At 41.7% G+C, this 23,462-nt stretch overlaps 1 protein-coding gene across 1 annotated transcript in view; it reads left to right on the top strand.

The window, feature by feature from the left end:
* Positions 1-8,952: 8,952 nt before the first annotated feature.
* SMURF2 (SMAD specific E3 ubiquitin protein ligase 2) overlaps positions 8,953-23,462 on the top strand; it is a 70,172-nt gene continuing 55,662 nt past the window's right edge. Inside the window, exon 1 of the mRNA XM_079965427.1 lies at positions 8,953-11,135. Coding sequence (XP_079821553.1) covers positions 11,084-11,135 — 52 coding nt within the window. The 5' untranslated portion in view covers positions 8,953-11,083. The remainder of the gene's footprint in view (positions 11,136-23,462) is intronic.

Here is a 23,462-nt window from a genome sequence, read left to right as displayed (position 1 = left end):
TTCCAAATAACCGTTTCATTTCGGGCCGCTTTGAAAAGGAAAAAGTGATGAGTAGGAAAGTCAATTTATGAGTCAACTTTATCCTCAAGATAATTGGATAATTTGCAAAACGCGTCTAGCCACCTGGTGTCCCTGATCCTATATATTTGGGCAGCTGCAATGATGGCAACTCTAGCAAGTGCTTCTGCAGCTACATCATCATTTTGTGTCTGGTAAACAGGGCAGAGGAGACCTGCCAGTAGAAGCCTCATTACCCTTCCGACAGCGGGACTTAGGACCTTTCCAGACGATGTTCCTCTTGCATAAGGCATATGTAATTGTTATCGGTCTGCCGGAGGGCAACCAGATGATGTTCCTCCCACATAGTGTATCCGTTCCTAGGAAATAATATTTTCCCTGCGGTCAGAATCCAATCCTGAGAGGGAGCTAAGCAATGATGGGCTGCTTGTATAAAGGAAAACTGACACACACACATCCCATTCTAAGCCACTCCAAACTTTCAAACAGAAGATTGGTTTTATGTACAGAAAATAAACACAGACATTTAAATATAGGACTTGATGGTTACTTTAGTTACACAGAATTTTCTTCACAAGGTCTCAAAGTAAATGCATTAGAAGTTCTAATTTTGGCATGCTATTGCAAGAGCGTTTTCCAATTTTTGGACCATTAATCAAAGATGTACTTCCTTTTCCTAATAATCTGTATCCCCGCCTAGCAATATATTTTATCAACATAGTCACGCAGAAAGTTCCATCGATACAAGTAAGGAACTGAGTATCTGTGCATCATACACAAATATGCCAAGGATGGACTTGGAGGGTGACTAACTGTTGGAAAATCCTGTTGAATGGCAGCTGCTCCCCCCCCTTCTCCCTCTAGCCACAGCTGCAGTCATTTCCCTTTGCAGATGCATAATTTTCCCAAGACACATCCTGTCTCACAGGGCATTGGTGTCTGTGTCTGTTGCTCCAATTTTTTGTCTCATTCATTCAGCAGTTTGCCAATGTGCAAGGTTATCTTCAGATCCTGGTCTTAATTTTACTCACTAGTCTCAGTGACTTTTTACAGAAACACTTCTTTCTGCAACTCAGAAGGTCAAGATGAATCCTTCGGAACCTCTATAAGTGTGTTGGGTCCAGTACGAGGACATCAACAGCTTCAACTTTTAGTGGCACAACTGAGAAATGGGTACTATGACCTTTGAAGTGAATCCTAATAGTATATTTGTGATGAATGCCAGGGGCGTGTGGTCATTGGACTAAGGGGACATATAATAATAATAATAGTAATAGTAATAGTAATAGTAATAGTAATAGTAATAATTATTTATACCCTGCCCATCTGGCTGGGTTTCCTCAGCCACTCTGGGCAGCTCCCAACAAAAGATTAAAAATACATTAAAATATCAGTCATTAAAAACTTCCCTAAACAGGGCTGCCTTAAAATGTCTTCTAAAAGTCAGCTAGTTGTTTCCTTGACATCTGATGGGAGGGTGTTCCACAGGGCGGGCGCCGCTACCAAGAAGGCCCTCTGCCTGGTTCCCTGTAACCTCACTTCTTGCAGTGAGGAAACCACCAGAAGGCCCTCGGCGTTAGACCTCAGTGTCTGGGCAGAACGATGGGGGTGGAGACTCTCAATCATGTATTCTGGGCCAAGGCCATTTAGGGCTTTAAAGGTCAACACCAACACTTTCAATTGTGCTCAGAAACGTACTGGGAGTCCCCTAAATGTTCCCCTGGTGCCTCCTTCCCAAAGCCTGGGAAGCTTCCGCCCGGCTTAGGGAGGGAGGTGCAAGGCTCACGTGTGCGATGTCAGGAGGCCACAATGTCACACACATGACATTAATAATAATAATTTATTATTTATACCCCACCCATCCGGCTGGGTTTCCCCAGACACTCTGGGCGGCTTCCAACAAAATACTAAAATACAGTAATGCATCAAACATTAAAAGCTTCCCTAAAAAGGGCTTGTTTCAGATGTCTTCTAAAAGTCTGGTAGTTGTTGTTCTCTTTGACATCTGATGGGAGGGTGTTCCACAGGGCGGGTGCCACTACTGAGAAGGCCCTCTGCCTGGTTCCCTGTAACTTGGCTTCTCACAGTGAGGGAACCGCCAGAAGGCCCTCGGCGCTGGACCTCAGTGTCCGGGTAGAATGATGGGGGTGGAGACGCTCCTTCAGATATACTGGACCGAGGCCGTTTAGGGCTTTAAAGGTCAGCACCAACCCTCCACGCTCCTCGCACATTCTCTTCCCACTTTTAAGAACAAATCATAAAACTGTGAACTTATTAAGGTGTCTTGCGTTTTCACGGTGCATTTATACTTTGTTCATATGTCCCCTAGGATCATCCAGATCCCCGACAGACCCTAAGGATTTCTCCACTTGCCCTTCCTCTACACATTGGAGATACACATACTCAATTACTAGTCTTTTGGCGGCTGTGGGATGACTGGAAGGAACTCCCTTTTGAGCTTGTCAGTGTTGTGATCATCCAAAATGTGAGCTGTTGGGTGATCCAAGGCACTCCCTTCCCTTTGGGACTGTGCTCTTTACCTCATCTTGAAAGGATTTTGTTGCTCGGTGATATCAGCCTAGAGTGAAACAGAGACCACTTGACAGAATTTAATGTTAATACTTGAATGCTCACATCACAGAACCCACTCCATAAAACACACACAGTGACTCCTATTTCTTATTTTTTTATTTGCCACTTAGCTTTGAACGTTCAAATATGCCTCATACATATGAGACCCTGAACAATCTTAATTTAAGAACGGATGCCTCTGTCAAAATGTAGATGATAGCAGGGCGGAGTAGCAGGGGGAATCATTAGAGGTGAAGACAGAAAACACCCTGAATTACCGCTGGTCACAGAATTTCCATTGCATTATTTCATGGAGAAGGAAGACGACTGCTTTGTAGAAGTGCCAAATGTTTCATTCCATACCCTCCAGCATTTATCCAATGGAAATAGGGACGTCCCATTCCATAATGATAATTTTACTGTTTAAACCCCACATATCTTACTGGGTTGCCCCAGCCACATTGAACGGCTTCCAACATATATAAAAACATAATAAAACATTAAACTTTAGGCAAACTTCCGTGTACAGGATTGCCTTCAGACGGCTCGGGAGTCGGGTAACTACATACCCTCCAACATTGATCCAATGAAAATAGGGACGTGTGGCGCTGTGGGTTAAACCACAGAGCCTAGGACTTGCCGATCAGAAGGTCAGCGGTTCAAATCCCCGCGACGAGGTGAGCTCCCGTTGCTCGGTCCCTGCTCTTGCCAACCTAGCAGTTCGAAAGCACGTCAAAGTGCAAGTAGATAAATAGGTACCGCTCTGGCGGGAAGGTAAACGGCATTTCTGTGCGCTGCTCTGGTTCGCCAGAAGCGGCTTAGTCATGCTGGCCACATGACCTGGAAGCTGTCTGCGGACAAACGCCAGCTCCCTCGGCCTATAGAGCGAGATGAGCGCTGCAACCCCAGAGCCGGTCACGACTGAACCTAATGGTCAGGGGTCCCTTTACCTTTACCTAAGGAAAAGCAGAACAATCCGGAATCAAACCAGAAACCAGGATGGTTTCTCTAAATCAGGGACATCCCTGGAAAATAGGGACACTTGGAAGGTCTGTCATTCCACTAACAAGTTGTGGCATACAGATTGTAGATCGGGATGGACTGACATCAGAACTGTGTGATGGTATCATCATCATCTTCATCTTTGTTTATAAAGCAAGAGCGTGTGCTTAGGATTTATCCACAGTCAACTAATCTCTGTGCAGTGATTCTGAGTAATGTTATGTACCCTAGCTCAAGAACTGAAGAACATCCCTGCTGAATTGAACCAAGTAAGGCCCAACTGGTCCCTCAACATTTCTCTCACAGTGGACATCTTGCTGTCCTTGGAAAACTCAGGCCCTAGAATGAAATGTATTATATACATGTAAAATATCAGAGGGTATGTAGCAGATTGATGCTCCCATCCTATATACTCATAAATTAAAGAGATTTGTTACAGACTACAAGTTAAAGTCTCATAGCAGACTTTTAGAAGACATCTGAAGGCAGCCCTGTATCGAGAAGTTTTTAAGGATTGATGTTTTAGTATGTTCTGATATGTGCTGTGAGCCACCCAAAGTGGCTGGGGAAAAATAAAATAATAAATTATTATTATTATTATTATTATTATTATTATTATTATTATTTCTACAAAGGACTCCCCCACCTCAAAATCTGGACTGAGTGGATACAGGTAGTTCAGAGATGCATGTTGTTGTTGTTGCTTAGTCATTTAGTCGTGTCCGACTTTTCGTGACCCCATGGACCAGAGCATGCCAGGCACTCCTATCTTCCACTACCTCCCGCAGTTTGGTCAGACTCATGTTTGTAGCTTCGAGAACACTGTCCAACCATCTCTCCTCTGTCGTCCCCTTCTCATTGTGCCCTCCATCTTTCCCAGCATCAGGGTCTTTTCCAGGGAGTCTTCTCTTCTCATGAGGTGGCCAAAGTATTGGAGCCTCAGCTTCACGATTTGTCCTTCCAGTGAGCACTCAGGGCTGATTTCCTTGAGAATGGAGAGGTTTGATCTTCTTGCAGTCCATGGGACTCTCAAGAGTCTCCTCCAGCACCATAATTCAAAAGCATCAATTCTTCGGCGATCAGCCTTCTTTATGGTCCAGCTCTCACTTCCATACATCACTACTGGGAAAACCATGGCTTTAACTACACGGACCTTTGTTGGTAAGGTGATGTCTCTGCTTTTAATGATCCTGTCTAGGTTTGCCATCGCCTTTCTCCCAAGGAGCAGACGTCTTTTAATTTCGTATGCAGAGATGCATAAAAGGTAAAGGTACCCCTGCCCGTACGGGCCAGTCTTGACAGACTCTGGGGTTGTGCGCCCATCTCACTTAAGAGGCCAGGGGCCAGCGCTGTCCGGAGACACTTCCGGGTCACGTGGCTAGCGTGACATCGCTGCTCTGGCCAGAGCCAGAGCCAGAGCCAGAGCCGCACACGGAAACGCCGTTTACCTTCCCGCTGGTAAGCGGTCCCTATTTATCTACTTGCACCCGGAGGTGCTTTCGAACTGCTAGGTTGGCAGGCGCTGGGACCGAGCAGCGGGAGCGCACCCCGCCGCAGGGATTCGAACCGCCGACCTTTCGATCGGCAAGCCCTAGGCGCTGAGGCTTTAACCCACAGCGCCACCTGCGTCCCTCAGAGATGCATAGTTACACCTATATTCAAGGTAGACAAGGTAGGATCACTGTGCCACCTTCTGCCACCTTTCCACATAACCTTACTGAGACAATATTAGCATCAATATTGAGAGAGCCAGTGTGGTGTAGTGGTTAAGAGCGGTAGTCATGCAGTCTGGGTAACCGGGTTCGCATCTCCGCTCCTCAACATGCAACTGCTGGGTGACCTTGGGCTGGTCACACTTATTTGAAGTCTCTCAGCCCCACTCACCTCACAGAGTGTTTGTTGTGGGGGAGGAAGGGAAAGGAGATTGTTAGCCGCTTTGAGATACCTGAAGGGGAGTGAAAGGCGGGATATCAAATCCAAACTCCTCCTCCTCCTCCTCTTCTTCTTCTTCTTCTTCTTCTTCTTCTTCTTCTTCTTCTTCTTCAATACCAGATATCCACTGAGGTAAATGGTTTTCAGAATTACCACAGCAGTTGCTGCAGAAATGTGCTTGCTCTATTTCCTTTGAGCTGTTATTTGAAACACTGACTCGAGTCACGTTCTTCTAATCATGCTTAATGCTGATACATGAAATAGGAATGATTGCTTGTACGCCTGTGACATTCTTTAATCACTTCCAATGGGATTGCTCTAGGAGTAAGTACATCAGCATGGATGATGTAACTATCAGAATATTCAAAAGAGCAGAGGGGCAACTTTGAAGTTAGCCACATGCCATCTCATGTAGGGTGAGTAATAATAATTCTTTCTAGCGAACTAGTTGCCAGACCCTCTGATCAAGCTGCCCTGTGACATATGGGGATGGGTGGATGTTATTTTTTTGGCAGTTATCTGCAAGTGTACCTCATGGTTTCATTAAAGGTCAGGATGATGGGAATAGATTTGCTTCTGCCAGACTGTTGCAGAGTTTTTAGGTGTAGATACTATGAATGCTAGCAAGACATTCTGAATAACCCCTATAGAGATTAAGATATCATCCCAAAAATCTTCAACAATTCCCAAAGATCATTCTAGAAGGACTGTGTAGGAGGGGGAAAAATCCTAGTGGAAAACTATACTTGATGAATCTGGTGTGAAGGTAATACAGAAATTATTTCCTCTGAAACAATGGAGGATTAATTTTTGTTGGTAGTGAGAGGAGGAATATATGGACCTATGCTACAGGCAGAGTAATCCAATATGACAATATGAAGTTATGCCATAGACAGATCACCACCATTTTTTACCAGTGTATGGAGGGAGATCTGCCTAACTCCCATCTCTATAAGTATAGCTGTCAACGTTTCCCTTTTTTAAAGGGAAATTCCCTTATTCCAAATAGGATTCCTCGCAAGAAAAGGGAAAAGTTAACAGCTATGTCTATGAGATGGGTAGGGCATGATGGGAAGCCATCATTTAATTCTGAAATATAGCTCCTCAAAGAATGAGATACTAATGCAACTGAAAAGATATATTAAAACATAACAATAACAATAATTTTATTATTTATACCCCGTCCATCTGGCTGGGTTTCCCCAGCCACTCTGAGCGGCTGCATGGCTTGGAAGACATGAAACTCATTAAAAGAAGTAGATGCAGCTAACTGGTCCATCTAGCATACTGTAGGACTGTTTATTTCAATGGCCAGACGGTGTAGCAAAGACTTGATTTATACTAGCCTGTCACTTTAAGATCTCATTCTTCATTCCCTCCAAACAGGAGGTCAGATTTATCCTTGAATATACTGAATAGGTTCTGCCTGGCAAAGGAAATGGAGTAATGGGAAGTAGTTAACACTGTAATCTTTCCCATCTTTCTGCTTCCAAGAGGTGTCAAAAAACATCTCTGCAACTGACTCCTGCTTGACTAGACACAAGCACTTGTCAATCAACTCACCTGGGTCAGAAACTCTTAATTTAAATGACTGTTTCCAAAAAGTAATTTGTCCCTCAAATCCCTCAAATGATGATCTGCTACAGGAGATCAGAAATCTGCCTGTAAGTAGCTGCAATAGGATCATCTTCAATGGAACTGAAACATTTCCTCCCTTTTTAAAGTACAATTGTGCCTTTACCTTTGTCCTCCTTTCTTTTCATTCAAAATAGACTTCTTAAAATTGGTGTTTGGCTCATGGGTACATTTCTGCTAGCCTCAAAGGAAATGTTCCCTTCAAGTGCCTGGATTGACTTCGTTCATGCTACAGGTGTTTTTAGGTGGGGGTTTGGCAGTGAAAAGCAGGCTACACCAGCCTCTGAAGAGAGACAGGCAAGCTGGATATTCTGTTTTCTCATGTATTTGCCTTGGATCGCAGGAAAGAGCTCTCCTCTGTTTGGCATGACTGGCCCACCTAAAGTGGAAGTTGGGGAAGAAAGGGAGCAAAATCTCTTCCCCCCCTTGCTTTATCAGCTCTGAGATCTAACTAGAGAAGGGTTAAACGTGGTACCAGGGCCAGTCCACCCAGTGGGCAGCAGGATCCCCAGAGGCAACAGATCCCAATGTAGATCTTTTACCTCCCTCCTTGTTTCTGATGTAGATCATCACTCCTTCCCTGGCAGGGAGGGGAATGCCATTTCATGGTTCATCTCTGGTGCCAAAATGTCTTTGGTCAGCCCTGCCTGGTACCTCCTATATACAATGCACCGTGTGTGCCCTCTAGCACTGAGCTAAGGCTCCACCCCAACACCTTCTGAAGCACCTCATCCTTTGCCAGGCTCAGGTAAATGACCTGCAGTTTGCCAGGTGAGAACAGTTCAACGGAAGCAGAGAACATGTGGTTCTACAGAGGTGCAGCTGGACTACAACTCCCATGACCCCTGACCACTGGCCCTGTTGGTTGTGAAGCAGGTAGGAGTTGGGAGTCCAACAGCATCTGGGAAACAAAGGATGAGCTGGTTAAAGTTTCAATGACCCACTGGGCAATCGACATAGGGCATGATATGGATTTAAACCTCTGGGAGAAACTTTGGAAGAACAATTTAAAATCTGCTGCATTCTACACATTGAAAGAGAATTACAGTGGTGCCCCGCAAGACGAATGCCTCGCAAGACGGAAAACTCGCTAGACGAAAGAGTTTTCCGTTTTGGAGGTGCTTCGCAAAACGAATTTCCTATGGGCTTGCTTCGCAAGACGAAAATGTCTTGCGAGTTCCTGCGGGGTTTTTTTTCCTTTCCCCCCCTTTTTCTAAGCCGCTTATCCGCTAAGCTGCTAAAAGCCGCTAAAAGCCGCTAAACCGCTAATAGCGCTAATCCGCTAAGCCGTCAATGGGCTTGCTTCGCAAGATGAAAAAACCGCTAGACGAAGAGACTTGCGGAACGGATTCTTTTCGTCTTGTGAGGCACCACTGTATATGAAAATGATTCACAGGTGGTATTCAACCCCAAGTAGACTGGCTAATCAGAATCAGATTTGTGTTGGAAATGTAAAGAAATGGAGCTTAAAGAATACTGGGAAATGATTTATAATGAGATGAAAAAAATGTTTAAAGCTACCTTCCCGAAAAGACCGGAGGCATTTTTGTTAGGAATTGTTCAGACAGATGTTCCTAGGTGCCAAAAATCCTGCAATCCTGTGGATACCTGACTAGGATCAGGTACGTACCACTTGTAAAAAGCGCATCAAAAGCTTTGGAATTCAGAGCAATCTTTATTTGCATCAGACACTAGCCATAGCAATAAAATAAAAAACAACGTACTGAAGATAGAGGTAAAAACTTAACTATACAAAATACATTCTGGAGGTTTACATCAATAATCAAATAATAGATCAAAATAAAAACAACCACCCAATAATCCCCCCCCCAAAATACCCCACATTTTAAAAGGGCATACATAGTATGTCAATCAAATAAACCAAAGGCCTGGTTAAAAATGAACGTTTTTGCCTGGCACCTAAAGTTGTATAATGAAAGCTCCAGGAGAATTTCCCTGGGGAAAGCATACCACAGTGGGGAGCCACTGCAGAGAAGGCCCGTTCTTGTGTTGCCATCTTCTAGATCTCTTGAGGAGGCACACGAAGAAGGGCCTCAGAAGATAATGTCAGGGTCTGGGTAGGTTCATATGGAAAGAGGTGGGCCTTGAGATATTGTGGTCCTGAGCTGTTTAAGGCTTTATAGGTCAAAACCAGCACTTTGAACTGGGCCCCGAAACTCAATGGTAGCCGATATGCTCAAACTGTCTTGCTCCAGCAAGCAACCTGGCTGCCAGATTCTGCACTAGCTGAAGTTTCCAAATCATCTTCAGGGGCAGCCCTACATATAACGCATTGCAGTAATCTAACCTTGAGGTTAGCAGAGCATAGTATACTAACAGTAGTCAGGCTCTCCCTGTCCAGATAGGGGACATTATCATTGTGTTGCTTGATATCGTAGAGGGGCTGTCTGATGAACTAATGTGCTTTGAGGAAGCCCAGTGTGAAGAACTTGTGGCGGCAATAAACCAAGAAAGCAAAAGCTTTGGAGCTGTGGTGCCTGAAGCTTCTTCTTCTTCTTCTTCTTCCTTTGGTGATCACTTGTAGCCAAGCAAGATTGTTTTCCATGAACACGGTCTTAACGGTGTGCCCATAAGTGGAGGCCAATTCTGGATGTTCTCCAATTGGAGCGCTCACAGGCGAGTGTTTCCCAATTGCTGGTGTTTATACTACATTTTTAAAAATTTACCTTGATCTGTAAACCCTTGATCTGTAAACCCTTTTTGTTGACCACCAACATTATGCTTTCCATTCTTAAGTTCAGAATAGAGTAGTTGCTCTAGAAGACGATAATCAGACATCCGAACAACACAACCAGTCCAACGAAGTTGATGTTGAAGAATCATTGCTTTGACACTGGTGATACTTGCTTCTTCCGGTACCCTGGCATTAGTTCACCTGTCTTCCCAAGTGATACGTACTTTTTTTTGGAGACACCATTGATGCAATCTTTTGAGGAGCTGGCGTTTATAAGTGGTCCAAGCATACAGTAAGCTTGGTAGCACGATAACTTTGTAAACGAGCATTTTGGTTTCCTTGTGAACATCCCGGTCCTTAAACACTCTGCGCTTCCATCCGGACAAAACTGCGCTCACCGATGCCGGATTTTGGCATCGGCCTTTGCGGAAAGGTAGGAGAAGCGACCAACTCTTTTCCAAAGTTACACCACCCTTGAGTTGGGTTTGTGGCACTGCAGAGGGCTTGTTGGTGCAGCTCTTTGGCTTTTTGGGGGGATGTCGAGGGACAGGCCCAGCTTTCCTAGGAAGCTTCTGCTGTTCCCCAAGTGGAGCGCTGGCAGATTGTTTCCCCATTGTGGGCGTTTATATGACATTTTTGCAGAGAGTTTTTAAGTTTCTTCTGTTGGACAGCCGGCATCACGGAGCTGGCCGTGCCTGGAGTTCTCGCAAAGCGCGCTGGGGGTCGGGCCCCCATCGATATTCTTCCGCGCGGCTCCAGAACAAGGGAGCCTTTCACCGAAGGGCCGCCCGCGACGCTTCGCCGCCGCCTTGAAAGAAAGGGGGGCCCTGTCGTTACTGCTGCTCCTTCACGAGGAGGCGAGGCCTGTGAGGAACTGGGCCTTAGGCGGCGAAGCGGGGGGGGGGGAGGAGAGCGAAGCGGCCGACCGGCCTTGGCGCGAGCGACTCCGCCGCTCCCCCCTCAGGCTTCTCCCCTGTCTGCCGCTTTGTTGTACTCGCCGCCTCAGCCTCGGGCGGGAAGGGAAGGGCAAGGCGGCTGCGCCTCCGCCTCCTGACGCTCATGGCGACAGTGGGCACATCCGGGCTTTTCTCCATTCGGCGTCGTGAGGCGCGTCCAGCCCGACTCCATTAGAGGCTCTCTCTCTTTCCCTTTCCCTCCCGCGCCGCCCCCGTCCCCGGCGGCAGGGAAGGAGGGTTACCGCCGGGCTCTCGGGAGGGATTCCCGGGGGTCATGTCCAACCAAGGGGCGAGGAGGAACGGGCCCGTCAAGCTGCGACTGACAGGTGAGAGGAGCCGTTGCGCGCGGCGGGGCGGGCGGTCAGGCAGGCGGCGCGCACGCTTCGCTCCCGATACACACGTTACGAGGAGGAGAGCGAGGCCCGAGGGGCCTCGTTTGCCTTGTGGGGTGGGGTATGGGGGGGGAAAGCGGGTCGGCTTTGACAATGGAAGGGCCACCCGAGAAGAAAGAGGCGTTGTGTGGGGGAAGAAGGGTGTTGCGAGGGGAATATAATTCGGGTCTATGGAGAAGCCGTTCGGAAGTTGCGGGACGCTGAAGAGGGCGGTGGGGGTGGGGAGAGAAAAGGGCCCCAGGTTTGGTGAGGAAAGGAGAGAGAATTTCGCCGTTTGTTTTCAAAAACAGTAATAAGGGAAACGTGAGGTGTTTGTGTGTGTTTGGGTTTCAACCCACTGGCCGGGAGCCTCGAGGAGCGAGCTGCTTCCTTCACTGCCTTGTGTATGTGAGACTCTCTCGAAAGCTTCCAGGCCTTGGGAGAAAAGTAAGCTCTTCACCCCACGGTCCCACCCCGCGATCTCAGCTATCGTGAGTGGGGGGGTGAAGAGTTTGCCGAGGGGTGCGAGCTTCCAGGTGCAACGGTTGCTGCACACGACGCTCTGAAGGGACGCATCCTGCAAAGCGTCGGACTCTTCCGATAAAGCCAGTCTGAAACTCCAGGGCTCGAGCATCGTGAGAGGTTTTTCCTTTTTCTATCTCTCCAGCATCTGGATTGCTCAACCGGTTCGTTAGGATGTGAGGCCGCTTTGGGACGTGGGTTTAAGTGTAAGTTGTGAAGCGGGGGGAGGGTTAGAGAGAGTTTGATCCTTTTCCTCTGGCAGCTTAAACTTGAATGAGTCTCTGCCGCTTTGCGCCCTTGTTTTCGCCCTGCTGAAAATCCACTTCCGCAAAGGAAGGTTGTGTAAAGTTGTGCCTTGATGAGATGGAGAGGGCAAGAGCACGAACCTTTTGGGTATTTTCTTTCTTTCTAATACTGTATATATATATATATATATATATATATGTATGTGTTTGGGTCTCCAAAGAAGTCTGGAGATGGAAGGAAAGGCTTTTTGGAACAAGCTGGTTTGACTGGAATGTGCAATAGCTGTGGTTCTGTTTTGATGCTTATGCTACCATAGCGCAGAGCAAAAACTTGCTTTTAAGCTTTGAAAATCATATTTTTTCAAGTTTATTACTGTTACTGTTACTATTATTAATTTTTACAAAGTAATAAAAAAGTGCCACCCCACACCCGAGATCATTCCATCGTAACTATCCAGCCTCCCAACATGTCAACACCTCTTGCAATGGTTTGACCCCTTTCCGTTTAACAGTACAAATTCTACAAATACCTTCCATATCTCCTCAAAATAATTTCTCCTCATATTCTCTGTCTTAACCTTAATAGCACATCTTTGAAAATCTTCAGATGCCTTGATTGGAAAATGTTTTGAGGCAGTTGTCTTGAAGGACTCCTACTTCAGTTTCTATTTCCACCTCACATGTTAGGATTTAGGATTCATATCCATGCTTGTTTGTTACAGTAAAAAAAGACTTTTTTTAACAAAAAAGATATGTGTTTTTAAGCCACTGTCTTACCTACTAGATGAGAGCCTTGGGAAAATGATGATAGCGCTTTCTTTCTACTGTATACTGTGTACTGTATTTCAGGTAAACCTTGTGAAATACGGTCGCTTACATAAAATATTAAAAAAGTAAGCATAAATTAAAACTAACAAAACACACATATGTATGCCCTGGATTAATTTATATGAAAGTTAGATTGCATCTCCCCTCAGGGCAAGATTGTTTTCAGGTAGCACTATGATGGCTGTAAATCATTATTAAAAGCAGACCTGTCCCCAGCCTGGCAGAGGTTGTTCTTACTAATAGCTTGTATTATCATCAACCATTTTTGAATGGTACCATCTTGCAGTCTCTATAATCTCTTGTGCATTTTACTAACATATACATTCTTGTTTGTGTGGCTCTAGTTCTAATTCTGCAAGAACATAATTGGGAAATTTCCAAAGTTGATATATGCATGTTTATTGGGGGGACGGGACTTGTGGCCCTGCACATGTTGTTGGACTTCCACTCCCATCAACCCCAGCCAGCATAGCTCAGTCGTCAGGGGTGATGGGAGCTGTAGTCCAGCATCATTTGTTGTTGTTGTTTAGTCGTTTAGTCATGTCCTACTCTTTGTGACCCCATGAACCAGAGCATGCCAGGCACTCCTGTCTTCCACTGCCTCCTGCAGTTTGGTCAAACTCATGTTAGTAGCTTCGAGAACACTGTTCAACCATCTCGTCCTCTGTCGTCCCCTTCTCCTTGTGCCCTCCATCTTTCCCAACATCAGGGTCTTTTCCAGGGATTATTCTCTTCTCATGAGGTGGCCAAAGTATTGGAGCCTCAGCTTCAGGATCTGTCCTTTCAATGAGCACTCAGGGCTGATTTCCTTAAGAATGGATAGGTTTGATCTTCTTGCAGGCGAAGAATGGATAGGTTTGATCTTCTTGCAGCACCATAATTCAGAAGCATCAATTCTTCGGTGATCAGCCTTCTTTGTGGTCCATATGATGTCCAGCATCATATGCAGAGCCAAAGAAATCAGGTAAAGCTGCAGAAAGAAGTTTGGACAAATGCACTTTGTGGAGCGCAACATCCTTGGTCTAAAAATTGGCAGAAGGACTGTTTTGCAGCTGGTATTGCCGCTGCTCTGGAGAAGGAACAGTGAAGTTCAACAAAGACTGGATTTACCAAAGACATGCTTTACAATCTTTTTAAACCAACAAGTGGATAGGTAGTCATTACGTCTGTCCCTTCCCCTTGCACATTTTCTAATGCTCTCAGATTTGTAATTTTGGAACTATAGAAGCTTGTCTCAGGGGAAGGATTAATTAGTATTCAAAGTACATTACACTACTTAAGTATTAGAAAAAAATTATAGGCAATTGTAAAATTATAGACAGCAAGCAGACACCCTATGACCTTTTAAAATGTGTTTTTTTGGGGGGTGTTATTGGGTTGTTCATTTTATTTTGATTATATATTTTGCGGTTTTATATTTTGATTTTGTTCTGTGAACTGCCCAGAGACCCCTAGGTATTGGGCAGTATATAAATTCAATAAATAAATAAATAAATAAATAAATAAATAAATAAATGCAGACAAAAACCCTTGATACTATTAAGATTAAATATTCTGTATTTTGGCTAACTTTAAATGTGCATGTCATGCATCACATTCTTTTTTGTAGGGAAGCTTTAAATGCATAAGGAAAGTTGCTATAGAAAAAATATTGTTAAGTATTTGAAAGTAAGTAATATAGTAATATTGAACTCAGTGGGACATCTAAGTAAACATGTATAGGGGTGGCTGAAAGTGGTTTTCTTAGGGTTTGCTTTAGAATATCTAAATCTCATGTACTTTGTGGTTTTGATAATCCATTTTGGTATGAAACATACTTCAGGAACTTCTAAATGCTAAAACTATATTGAGCTAAAGTTCTTCCTTGAGTGTGATTAGAAGTAGTTTACTATAAGAATGTTGACACATCTAGTTTCAGTGTTTTTAAATTTTATGAGGCTAGCAGTCTTCTGTTTTGGCTTCAACCTTTTTTTCTTGTCCCAGTTTAATTCTGTAAGAAATATGTAGTATTTATTTATTTCACATTTATTATCTCGGTATTTGATAGTATAGACTGTGAAAACTGGATTGGAAAAACTGGATTCAATTAGCAGTTTTCAAGATGTAAACATTAAAAGTTTTAGATGGAAACATTGTTTTGACTGACTGGATAAATGACAGGATAGTGTTTGATGTGAGGCCAGGAACTGATTTGGAGCTAATGCCCAACTTCTATGTCCATCTTGAGGAGCCAAATAAAATATTTAGCCTAGGCCTGATTTAGAAGAAAAGGTTGATTCTTTTGAGGCTTTAAGAATGTTCTGAGAAATGTTTGGCATACCTTTGCACTAAGTGTTTAACAGTTTATTTAGATCTCTGTTTTATAACCACTGTAGAGACATAACTTTGAATTTTACTGGATGTCCAGCTTATTCATAGTTCTTCTGTATCTTTGTTCACTGTGTGTCTTATTTACTTGTCAAAACATCAGTGTGCAGTCTACAACAAGTTGCCATGTGTTTGGCTACTGACAATGCGCCGATATATGAAAATAACACTAAGAATATTATTAGAATGAGACTAGGTTTCTGGTTGTGCACTATATTTCAAGCAGATCTGAACTTGCACTTTTACTACTGTTGATTTATGGGGATGGGTCACCATCTGCCTTCTATAACTGGATGTTGAAAATGGGCTAGCTGTTTGAGAAGGCTATTCCCCCCCCCCCAAAAAAAAATTGCTATTGAATTAAGTTGGATATCCAAAATACTATGAAAAACTACGCTGTGTATAATGTATTTTAGTTTTAAAACAGAGTTTTGCTTTGCTGCCTATACTGTAACTGCAGCATTCAGAAGTGTTTCATTGCAGACGAAAAGTAAGGCTGAAATCCTATTTAACTTGGTGGGATTTACTTATGCATAAGATTGTGCTTCATGTATCATGAAAATGCTCTAAAATGACATACCAGTAATTAAAAGTTTGGGATGGTAATTGTATTGCTAAAGTATCAATCTGGATGAAATGTGCTGGTTAGATGTTTTGATGCATTAGGTTTACTCAGGTAACTGTAAATACTGCGGATATTTTCCTTTCAATTCCAGTATGAATTCATGGGTCCACAAGGATGCTGACTCCTAACCTTAGCGGTGAAGTATTTGTGCTTTTTAAATAGATGTGGTGCATCATTAAGGACAACATCAGAACTATTGGATAGCCACTTAGTTAATGAGACTGTGCTGCTGCTGGTGAAGTTTTAGTATAATCATATTAGATTCTTAGTTCTCTTTTAAAGGCAACTGAAAGGGATTTTTTTTAAATTGGGGAAGCAGATGCCATTGAGGAATATATCCTAATAAGGACTATATCACACATACTTCCGTACTTCACGTGAGAAATCCTGACTTTTTCCATCCAGTAACATGTATGGACTATAATGTGAACGCAGACTTGACAGCAATTCCTGTGATTTTGTTGGCTAGAGAAAGAGCAGTTTCAAAAGTAGGACAGTCAGGATTGCTAAAGTGTAGAGTAAAATGTCTTCTCTAAACCTTCTTTTAGGTTCTTCTTCATTACATTATTTATAAACAACTAGTGTTTTCCCCCTTCTATAACCTTGTCTCTACCATTTGTAATTTCATATCTTCTTTCTTTAAAAAAAAACTATAGCATTTTTCTTTTCTCCCTCCAGGGACTTAAAAAAACCCCTTTAAAAATGATTTTCTAATATCAAACATTACAAAAAAATGAAGAAATAGAATAAATATATACCATGAGAACATTTTAACTCCAAAGGACTGGACCCCCTCAATCCAGACAGTATAAGTAGATAGAGCAAGTGATTAGAAATTGAGGCATATAAGGACCTGAAAGATTTGATGGGAAAATGATGGCACAAACATTAAAATAATAGAAGAAACAATATCATACTTACTTAAAATTATTATGCATTCCATATCCTAGCATAATGAGATGGTGGGTTTTCTTTTTCCTTTTACAAATGTAATAAAACTATACCAATCTTTAATGCATTTATCTGATTTTGAAGAGTCATGTACTCTGATTTCATGAATTAGTTTTTCCATGTATTCTAAATAGTATAGGTAAATAGGTAAAGGTAAATAGGTAATAGGTAAATACCATACCTTGTGGTGCCACAAGGTTAAAGTAGTTCCCTTTAAATCTTGCCAGTACTTAGTGATTGTTATATGTTATATGCCAGTACCTAGTGATTTCATTTCCTTGAAAAGAGCTGCAAAAATGAATTCTATGTAAAATTCAGTCAATCTCTTTTTCTGAGCTGTCATTATCAGTTTCGGCTTCTTCATATTTGTTATCATATTTATTATGGATTTGTTGCCCAGATTGAAACAAGCTGTCTCTCATGAGCTTATATTCCTAGGAGGAACATGAAAACATAAAGCTTCTGATTTTTTATTGTTAACCCAAAAGGCCGAGACGATCTCAAAAGATTCCAGTTCTTTCTTAAAGGGGATGTTGTCAAAGGGTCTGTAACCAATAAGGCCAGGTCATCTGCACACAGGTTTAATAGGTGGGCTCATCTTGTAATACTATTATATAAAATAATTTAACAAAATTAGTAAGCTTTATTGTACTTAGAAACACCAAATTTTCAATAGCAATTGAAAGGTACCCTCCTTTTTCCAATTACAGTGGTACCTCGGATTACATAGGCTTCAGGTTACATACGCTTTAGGTTACAGACTCCGCTAACCCAGAAATAGTGCTAAAGTGGTGCTTCAGGTTAAGAACATTTTCAGGTTAAGAACAGACCTCCAGAACGAATTAAGTACTTAACCCGAGGTACCACTGTATAACTGATAGATATTATAATCACCAGGAAATTATGTTTCATTTATGTGACCAAAAAGAATGTGCAAGGGATCTACTGGGAGTTAATAGCCTGTAATGTCCCTGCTCCTGCCAACCTAACAGTTCGAAAGCACGTCAAAGTGCGAGTAGATAAATAGGTACCGCTCTGGGGGGAAGGTAAACGGCATTTCCGTGCACTGCTCTGGTTTGCCAAAAGTGGCTTAGTCATGCTGGCCACATGACCTGGAAGCTGTCTGCGGACAAATGCCAGCTCCCTTGGCCAATAAAGTTAGATGAGAGCCGCAATCCCAGAGTCGTCCACAACTGGACCTAACGGTCAGGGGTCCCTTTACCTTAATGTATTCTATATGATCCACAACTGATTTCCAAAATGTATTTCTTTTAGGACAAACCCAATATATATTGAGAGTGGCTAACATGGCATTCACATGTTGTTAGACTACAGCTTCCATACTCTCCAACCATTTGCCAACTAAATGTTGCTGTTTGTTTTCTATACTTTATATCCCTTTCTTCTGTTAGAGCAGGAATGAGGAATCTGTGGCCATCTAGATGCTGTTGGGTTCCATCTGTCCCAGCCATCCTGGCCAATGGTCAGGGATGATGAAAGCTGTAGTTCAACAACACCTGGAGGATCATAGCTTAGCCAGTCTTGTAATATATATTGGCAGTGCCAACAAGTGTCCTTTGTTCCTGGGTATTTTCTACTTGGTTTCAGTGGTGTTAGATACCATCTATAAAAGCTTTTATGGGAACTTTCCTTAAGGTAGGCTTGCCATATTTCAAACAGTGAAAATACACAGAAAAGTTGTTGAGCTTCTCTTTTGGCAAAGTTGTTGAGCAGTTTTTTAGGTATGTTTATGGAAAGTCACCAAAAATGGCACTGCTGATATGGGCTGCCATACATCCGGATTTTCCCAGACATTTTAATGATTTCTGCCCGGACACTACTGACGACTGCAGAATTCCAGGTATGTCCGGGAAATCCCAGACATATAGCAACCTTACTTAAGGTTCATGCTTGAAGTCATTTGTGGGAATTTTATATACCTTTACAGCTGCCTAGAGAAGTACTTACCTGTAGATCTCTCTCCAATTTAACTTCATAGGGATTTGGGTGCAGGTGTGACTCAAATAACATTTTATATAGTTTACAATGAAATTCTCAAAATTCATTTATGTAGGGGGCAGTATTAGCCATGGCTGATGTTAATTTAGCCCTATGACTAAGCATAGTTGAGGCTGGCAAGGGAGGGAAGAATTTTCATGTTCATGTGGAGAGCAGCTAGCTGGTATGATACCAGGGAAGAATAAGGTCAAAGACAGGAAATGCTTCCTCAGGAACTTCTGTTCCTATACCAGATTGGTTTTTGGTTTTGTTTTTGTTCACTACTTAAGCGCTTTCTTGCAATCAAGTGGTATATAAATTTTGTAAAAAAAAATAATAAAAAAAAAATGCTAAGCCAGTGCTTGTGTCCCATTTCTGCTCCTTTCTCACTGAACCTGCAACTGAAAAAACACTTCCTTCCTTTGGAATCTCTGCCACTCTCCTTTCTATATTTTTTTCTGTCATGAATTAAGGATATCTCAGGGTGGATTGGTTTAAACTGGTGATTGAAATCATGATTTAAATTACCCTGGAAAAAAGAGAGATGCTTAAATCAGCAATTTAAGTCAACTTTCTGATTTTGAAAATCATAAAACAACTGCAACTTGCTAGTTTATAACCCAATTTATAAATAAATTTATAAATAAAAAACTAGCATACTATGGCTTGTGTTTGTTCATCAAATCAGGATTATAGATCAGGATTCCTGACATTACATCTGAACCAAGCTTAGATTCCTTACATTAAAATGCTATACTTGGATTAAACTGATGCAGGTTATGGTGTGAGTAAGTCCCGAAAGCAGCACTGTGTGTGGTATCTTTCTGCAAACTTGTGGACACAAATTGTAGTGCTGGTTTCGTCCTCTAGTGCCATATATGAGCCCAGTACATCTGAGATTGTTGCCAAAAGTCTTATTGCTGAGGGTCTTATTTATATTCCAAGCAAGGAAAACAAAGGCCCTTGAGAGGGGTAAGACCTCACTAGCTCTCCTATGCCTGTGAAATTTGCTCATCTTTGCATATCTCTTAGAAATGTCTTAAAAAAAATTTTTTTTAACTGGCTGTTGGTGGTTGAGGTTTTAACATTTGTTATGCACATTCATGTGTTTGTTTTCAGAAATAGGACATGGTAGAAAACATGGCAACTAAAATCTTGTTTCCTACAGCAAAAAATGTGTGTGTGCAAAACAGTGTAGGAGTATTTCTAAGATGTGAGATGCTTTTAGCAGGTGTTTGCTTTCTGGAGAAGTGGAAGAGTAAAAAAGACTTTGGATGGAAGAACAGGACTGGCTGAAAATATGTGCAACTGTGCCAAGGTGTTTGTGGACACAATTTAACTGTATAAGAAATGTGGCAGACTGCCACTGGGAATTACAGCCTTGTGTCAGATGCCCCATATCCCCCATAGTTTCCTTGTGTCCTGACACCATTACATTTGTTTGCTGTCTTGCTCCACAGGAGTGTGGGTAATTCAAAGTGTAATGGTCATCTACAGTTATGCAGTCTTAAATCATTTCTGAAGTTAAAGTGACATGTGACATTTGTGGGATAAGTAACTCATGAATAAATATTGATAATGAATTAAACCTCTCCTTCTCCCATCCACATTTTCTGTGATTTTAGAATGATTGAGTTTTGATATTAAGTGTTTTAGTTAAATAGATATGTTGTTCAGAATGACATAATTTCCTCTCCTCCTTTGTACAATGTGAGTTGAAGTAAACCAGTAGATCACAGTGCTAATGATTGACTAAGCTGACTGAACAGATAGAGTATATTTCTTTATTTGCTGTATGTGTATAATATAGAGAGAGCAATAATTTATGGATAACACATAGAGTATGTTCAGGAATTATCCTTGATTGTGCTAAGTGGGTCCAAAATGCTGGGGAATGTCTCCTGGTTCTTAAGGAGGAAAAAGCAGGTTTCTGAATACACTGCTGATCTCAGCTGATTGCTGTAGTTGCATTCCATTTTGTATAGTTGTTAAAACATCTGTGCTTGTTGTAAAAAGCACAAGTCGCCACAGTGAATATAGTAAGACTGCTGCAGTCTTTCAAACAGAATGAAAATGGTTACTAAACAACTTATACTGTCTAGAAAGTAGCAAAAGTGACTTCAGACTTACTTTTGTGTCTGTTAATGTGCGGTAACTACAAAGTTAATAGTAGTTTCCTTTGCCTTAGCTCTCTAATTTCCTGTCCACCAGTATCAGTTGCTATAAGCAGCCACTTCTTTTATTTTGAACAGTATTATGTAATACTGTTTGTATGATTTTCCTCCTTCTGTTTTATTTTGGTCTTGGAATCAAAGCTAGAAGCGCCTTTTATCAGTGCCTAAAGTGCCTTTAATCAGTTGGTATGACAGCTACGACGCTTCCTGGACTGGGAAAGCTTGGCCACATTAGTTCATGCATTTGATTCTTCAAAACTGGTTCACTGCAGTGTACCAGTGTAGGACTTCCCTTGTACTTGATCTGAAAGCTGCTGTCAGGGCAGAATCCTGGAGCACGTTTGCTGACAGTAGTGAGATCTTTTTAGAATAGAACATCTATGCTCAGAGACTTATACTGGTTCCTGATTTGCTACTGGACCAAGTTCAAGTTGTGACTATTAGTATATAAAACCCTTAACAGCTTGGGACTAGTTTACCTTTGAGGTCGCCTTCCCCCATATGTACCCGCTTGACTGTTTCAATCTGTGGAACTGGCACTGTTACAAGGTGCCACATAATATTTATTCCACATTTGCAATAAATTAGTGTTTTAGTGTGACAACACCTAGACTTCGGAACTCCTTGTCTATTGACATCAGTTTAAACAAACCTACTCAGGTATGTAGAATGCTAATGTGTGTTTTAATCTATTTTTAGTTTGTCACTGATTATAGTTTTTTTTTAATGCTTTAAATAGTTTTTTTAAAACTGTTTTTCAAATTATATTTTATTACTTTCTAAAATGTATATGAACAATAAAACACAATTTAGCCTGCAAGTTTACATTAGAGTTACAAAAATAGATGTCCAGATTTGATACAATGTGCCAGTGTCAAAGTCCATCTGGAGGTGAATGACTGTATCTTCAAAGTATTTCACTGAATGATCACAGTCATTCTTTGGGGGTACCAGAGGATTATCTGCCATTATTGGCCATTTTGTGATACAATAGGAGGTAAATTGTTTCAGTGCTTAAAATATTTGGGGGCATTGCTGAAATTGTTTCTGTGAATAACCCTAAAAATGTACCATATTTACTCGGATCTAATGCACAATCAAATCTAATGCGCACCTCAATTTTCAAAACCTTGAAACCAAAAAAGTATTTGCTGGTGAATGTAAATGTGCCATCAAATCTAACACGTGCCCTAATTTTTGCGAAGTAGTTTGGCCAAAAGGTGCACATTACATTCGAGTAAATACGGTAATTTAATTTCAAGAGAATCAAGTTATTGGTTGGCTTCCATGGTTTTCTCAGTTGTCTATGTTTCAATTCTTAATAGAAAAATGCCTTTATTATTATTTTTATAAGCTGTTTTTTTATTTCCTTCGGTCTTGCATTGCCTTACATTATTAACTTGAAAACACTTTACAGAGTGCCATAAAGAAGGAACAATTATTTTTCTGCTTTCCAGTGATGTATTAGATTATCTATGTGCAGATAGTAGATACCAACATTCTTTGTGGAATAGAAATGTAGTATTGAATACAACCCTTTTTTCTTTTAAAAGTTTTATCAAATCAGCTATTTCCTGTGCAAACAGATTTTAAACTTCACAGCTTTTTTGTGAAATAAATATTAATTGAGTTACGTTTCTAAGTATTTGAATCAAAATGTGTAAGCCTACCACAGTCCTTCACTGTTATGCACATATAATCCTGTGGGAAAGGGGTGCACAGTTGTGGTTACTGGTTTTTACTAAGGACGTCAGCTACATCACCAAAGGTGTATAATTCTCACACTTAGTTCTCAACATTCTCGATGGGAAGTTCCCCTAGAAATTACATCAAAAGGAGTTTATGTGAGCATCATTGCAGTGAGATTGCATGTCAGTATGTGTCTGTACTAAATCTATATAATTTGTTAAAGTTTTGCTTATATGACAGGAAAAAGGGTAAAAACATTGCCACTTTATATTAACAGTAAGAATCATCTATCAATCCTGTCTTAAATGTATAAATTAATACAAGAAGCCCATACGTTCAGATAGGTATCTAAACATGATTGTAAGCCATGTGTTCAAGTGTAGAAAGGGCAGTGAGAGCTTCAGGCCACAGATTAATGGATAGTGATTTTTAATCCTTTCAGCCTTGCCACCATAAGGACTCACAGGATCCACTTTTGTTGTCCATTTGTTAGTGTCCATGCCATAGGAATATAATTTAAGAGTGTCAATATCTACCAATATCAAGGACTTCTCCAAAATAAAATTAATATGAACAATATTTTCTGACTTGAAATTGAATGACAGGGTGGAGGATGGGTCCACATTATATGCCTATTTGTGCCCCACACTCAGATTTCTCCTAATAACTAGCAATGCTAAATCTGGATTTCAATGCGTTAACTCTACATTTAATTTCTAAACTGAATCAGTGATCCATTTTTAACATAATGAATAACCATGATGTACCATTAAACACACCAGCCTCTGTGAACCCCAGTGAAGCCTCAGACTCAGTGCTCCCTTATCCCTTCTATTACCGCATGGCTACAAATAAGAATAAACCACAATTCAGTTTCATTTTC

Source organism: Podarcis cretensis, assembly GCF_951804945.1.
Source record: "Podarcis cretensis genome assembly, chromosome: 2".
NCBI classification, from domain to species: Eukaryota; Metazoa; Chordata; class Lepidosauria; order Squamata; family Lacertidae; genus Podarcis; species Podarcis cretensis.
The sequence above is the reverse complement of the archived record's forward strand: the minus strand, read 5'-3'. Positions and strand labels throughout refer to the sequence as shown.